The sequence below is a fragment of the Coptis chinensis genome, chromosome 1, assembly GCF_015680905.1.
Source record: "Coptis chinensis isolate HL-2020 chromosome 1, ASM1568090v1, whole genome shotgun sequence".
Lineage (NCBI taxonomy): Eukaryota > Viridiplantae > Streptophyta > Magnoliopsida > Ranunculales > Ranunculaceae > Coptis > Coptis chinensis.
This window is the reverse complement of record NC_141456.1, coordinates 20,600,560-20,605,853: the sequence shown is the minus strand read 5'-3', so window position 1 is coordinate 20,605,853 and position 5,294 is coordinate 20,600,560. Positions and strand designations below refer to the sequence as shown.

General features: G+C 39.7%; 1 protein-coding gene across 1 annotated transcript; it reads right to left on the bottom strand.

The window, feature by feature from the left end:
* Positions 1-4,102: 4,102 nt before the first annotated feature.
* LOC147522801 (uncharacterized) lies at positions 4,103-4,963 on the bottom strand. The gene has a single exon (XM_086568495.1). It carries the CDS (start codon positions 4,961-4,963, stop codon positions 4,103-4,105), a length of 861 nt encoding a protein of 286 aa, XP_086424621.1.
* Positions 4,964-5,294: the final 331 nt, after the last annotated feature.

The window sequence follows — 5,294 nt, the reverse complement described above, 5'->3', positions numbered from 1 at the left end:
AGGGTTTTTAATTCTGGATCGGGTTTAACCTCAAACATAGACGTAACTTTGGTAGGAGTGTCTTTAGAAGATCTGGAAGAATCAGTGTTTCCCTAATGGGTGCTTCATGAACCCTATTTCTCAAGGAAAGTGTATGCTTTAGTAGCGCCTTTGTCCATGAAACAACCATCGTTCATAATATCTAATGTTTTCTTTTGATGGTCAGAGAGACCATTAAAGAATGAACGGACTAATACAACGGTGTCGAGTTGATGATGGGGACATTCGAGAAGCAGATCAGTAAATCTGCTCCATGCTTCTGAAAAGGATTCCTAGGGGTGTTGGCAAAAGAATTGAATCTTCTAAAGCATTTCTGTAGTTTTCTTCTGAGTATAGAATTTTATCATGAATGCTTGTACAAGTTTGGCCCATGTGTCAACGGATTGCGGCACTTGTCCGGCGAGCCAAACTGAAGCTTTATCAGCTAAGGTGAAGGGAAACAACCTAAGCAAGACTTGTTCGTTGGTAACGGTCGGATGGCGGAAAGTGGTGACTACTTGTTGCATCCGACGAAGATGATTGTATGGTTTTTCATGGTCTAGACCATAGTACACAGGTAATAAACCGAAAATATTTGGCAGAATGCGAAAATCACCTACAATCGCATCGAGTTTAATGCAGGAAGCAAGTCTTTCCTGTAAGGCAATATAGAAATCCGAAAGGGGTTTCTCGACGGTGGGATTTTCCTTAGCCATAACTAAAGGAGATAATGGCAACGGAGATGTTTGACGGGGTTGGTTTATGGAGGAGGAACTATGTCTAGGAGATAGCATAAGCAGTTGTTTATTGTATTTCCGACGACGATATGTAAGTTCTAATTCCTTATGTTTACCATACCGTAGTCTCATACAAATACAAACTTTAATTCAAGGCTCATAAAGAACGAATTATGACTAGAGATTTTAGAATTATGGAAGGAGGGAGGTGAAGAACGTCTTCCTGAGCTGTTGCTAACTTGAGCAAGTAAGCTAGGACAATATATGAATATTCCAGCAACCATGTCACCTGATAGAATTGAGGGAGGTTGTTCGTACTAGCACGTTCCTTAATTAGGCAACCTCAATTTTTTTTCAAGTTTCCTAGGCACTGATGGAATAGGATGATAATTTATGATGGTGTATTATGCGGGGTGTTATTAAGATGATTAAGATGAAATTTTAATTATTAGGATTTTTTTATTATATATATATATATATATATATATATATTTATTTATTTTTTATTTTTTTTTTTTTAGTTTACGTAATTAATGTATTATGGAGACGTGATTACGAAACATGCAATTAAAAACGATAGATGCCAAAATAGAAACTAAACATACAATTAACACATGCTAGTTTTACACAGGAAGTCTACATATGAAAATCTATTTAAATAGAAATGTGTCCTATGCATGCAATAATCTATAGCTATCGATACGTGCAACTTATATGTGAGTTAGGGGAATATCGAGAACGAACTTATACAAATGAATACCGCGTACGTGAATTGATGTAACATACACATACAAAAATATTTTAAGCAGGTGGTTTGAAATTACGCATACATCCAAATATATTCGAATCATATTAATCGTGTTAACGTGAAGATGTAATGACGAACCACATTTACATGTAAAGAGTTCTCATGCCAACACACAAACATGCAAGGTAAAACAGGTTATAGCAAACAACCAAATAATATCCTCGATAAAGTTTGAGGAGTTTAAGAATTTGAAACCTGGCGTCCCGCGATTCCTCATACAACAATCGAACTAACTCCTGAGCTTGTGAACTTACTGGATAAACTAGACTAAAGAATCCAAAATAGTACTGAAAAGGAAAGTGGGATGTACCTGAAAACCGGAGTGTTGATACTCCAGGTTAGTCTCGCGTGCTACTAATTTAGTCTCGGCCGAGACTCTTTTGTCAGTTCAGTACTTCAAGTTCCTACGGAATACTTAGACTGTGGTAATAAAAATAAACAAGATCTGGTTCACATGTATCTGTTAGTAGAAAAAGTTGGGGCAAATAGGTACGTAATACGTTAGTATTGCAAAGGAAATGGAAATCAAAAAGATGAGGGGGCAAGGGAGGTATTCCAGTTATTACGTTAAATGTCTAGAGTCTAGAGTCTCTCTCGGCGTGCAGCGCCGCCATTTGATAAAACGCTAAATTGTACGTTTCTTTGGTTTTTATTCTTTTACTTAAGTCCGAAGTTCATAGTCCGAAGTCCGAAGACCAAAGTCCAAAGTCCAAAGTCCATATAGTCATTCATTTAGTCAAGTTACCTTACTCACGTGGGTTTGGTAGGGTAGGTCGAGTAAGGGATCGTCCAAACCTTAGGGCTCGGCAAGGTTCACAACTGGAATAACAACTTTTAGTGAGTAGGATTTTAGGTTTTTTAGTTGGTTTAATTAAATTAACGGTAATGTAAATAATGTAATTTACTAACGGTGATTTCGATGTAAATAAACAAAGATAGAGAAACAGGGAAAGGGTTAATCATACTCATGCAAAAATTATTTTTTAACAGTTTATATTACCACGTCACTACAACTCTAATTCATCTCGAGTTTATAGACAAATCCGAGACGAAATCGAGTATTGATCCCTAGCGAAATGCCCACATCTCTGAGCCGCATCGCACTAGCATAAGAAGTTAAACTAATATTTCATCTCTGGAATATCATTTCAGCTCCTGGTTCAATTCTACATCAGCTGGACAAATTGGAGAGTCGTCATGCGACACTGCAGAGTCGCGAACATTTTGGGTCTCTCGCGAGACTGTTCTGGAGCATCAGCACTTCAAATTTGTACAGTCTCAGTTATTTTGGGACCGGATGTCTAATCTACACCTAATTCCTAAGTAGTGATTCTAGAATATTAAAGATTCAATCCGGATTCTCACACGAACAGCATAACCTTCCCCCTGAGGGGGGGGGGGGATTATCTCATGGTCATTAAAGGAATAATTAAACTTGCTGTATACTTTAAATAAATAAATGCAGGACAGGAATTAAACTTGCAAAGAAATGACTTTTATTAAGAAGAAATGACTTACAGTATTTAAGCTGCTGAAATGAAAAGGACGGAATTTAAAGTACTGGAATGAAGACTAACTAATGCATAAGTTAAAGCATAAAATGTTGAAGGAGAATATCGAAGACCCCCTTCTCATATATATAGGCTGGATGGCTGGAGACCCTCGTGAAGGGATTTTATTTGGTTTTGTTTTTTAGCTAATTTGAGGCATTCAAAACTTTGGAATACAAAGTTTTGTCTCGAACTGTTTAAGTTTTCGTCCTTCTCTTTATTTAAGGCTTTGTCTTTTATGTTTTGGTTTTATCTTTTAGCCCAATTCAATTCAAACATTGAATTGGTACGTGTCTTTCCCATTGCAAGGTGGCACAAAATTATGACCATCACTTGCCACCTGCCTATGCTGACTCGTCATGCCTTTTGGGCCCGTAAAGTAGGTCCACTTAGTGTGTCCAGTGGCGGCACTGATATTGGCATTTTTACAACTTTCTGTCTTTGCGTAGAGTTCATCACCCTGGTCGCTCTGGCAGTTCACTAGCTAACGTCGGAATCTAGATTTATTAGATGTGAGCTTCGAAAGTTTGCTGCTTCTTTATATGTAGACCCGTTCTGCACTGGTTTTGTTCTTTTGGAAACTTCGGCTCTAGTCAGGCTTTGTTGGGCTTCACTGGGGTTGAGTGGGAAACTTTAAATATTCCAGTATTCCCGTACTTCGATGCATGTTTTATTATTATATTCATGTTAACTATGGAAACCTGCAAAAGTATGAAATTATAATTATTACATGATTATTAAACACATAATTGATCAAAATGTTATGTCTCTCGGGGTTTAATATTATAGTTTTGGGTGCTTTTCACCTGCTGCAAGGATACAACCTCTATCCACATGGTAAAATAATCGGTGGCCGCTAGCATGAACCTCCTCTTGCCATTGGCCATGGGCAGTGGACCTACTATATCCATCACCCACATCGCTAATGGCCACGGGCTAGACACGCTATGTAGTGGTTTTGCTGGTGCAAAGATCATCTGAGCAAATCTCTAACCTTTATCACATCGCTTAGCATATTTCACTGCATCTCTCTTCATATGGGGCCAAAAGTAGCCTTGTGTTATCAATCGGTGCGCTATGGTTCTTCCTGTTGAATGGCTTCCACAATCTCCCTCATGTAACTCCGCTAGCACCTCTAAGGCCAGCCTCGACCCAAGACACTTCAACAAGGGCCCGTTGAAGTTCTTTCGATATAACTCTCCTTCTAACAGAATGTACCTTTGAGAAGTTTGTTCCAATCTCCTTCTCTCCTTTTTATTCGTCACCAAGTCACCAGATAAAAAGCTCTTGATGGGATTCATCCAACTCTCCTCTTCCTCCTCGGTCTGACATACCTCTGCCACTTCCTCTGTGCTGGGTTTTTCCAATCTCTTTATCTTTATCACTCTCTCCTCATACTCGGGTATTGCTGTGGCCACATATGCTAGGGCATCAGCATGTCTGTTCTCGCCGCGACCCAAATGCACGAACTTGATCTTTGTAAACCTGGTGGATCTTTTTTGTAACACTTTCAAATACCTTGCCATCCATGGACACCGCGCGGCAAACCCCCCATTCGCCTGATACACTGCCAGATTCGAGTCCAAATACACCGTCAGCTCTTTTACCCCCACATCCTCAGCCATTCTCAAACCCGCTATCACCGCCTCATACTCTGATTCATTGTTAGACACTGTGAATCCTAATTTCATGGTTAGTTCCATCCTGTTGTTATCTGGTGTAACCAATACAACCCCTATCCCACTACATGCATCCGTGGCCGACCCATCGGCGAACACTCTCCACCCATTTCTCTTGTCCCAAGGCTCCAAGAAATCCTGCTCAATGGTTTTCTCCGGCTCCATGACCATCTCTTCTCCCTAGGTGGGATCCTCCGTTGGGAACTCCGCTATAAATTCTGCCACAACTTGCGCCTTCTCCGCAGTCCTGATTTGATATTGTATCTCGTACAAACTCAACATTACTGCCCACTTTAGCATTCTCCCAGACTTTTCCGCTTTTAATGCTTGTTTAAAGGGCAAATTTGTTACTACCACTACCGAGTGCGCTTCGAAATACGGTTTCAACTTCAAGGCAGAGAAAACCAATGCCAAAACATACTTTTCGACTCTACTATATCGGGTCTCAACATCCAACAGCGTTTTACTTTGGAAGTAAACCGGCTTCTCTATCTTACCAATG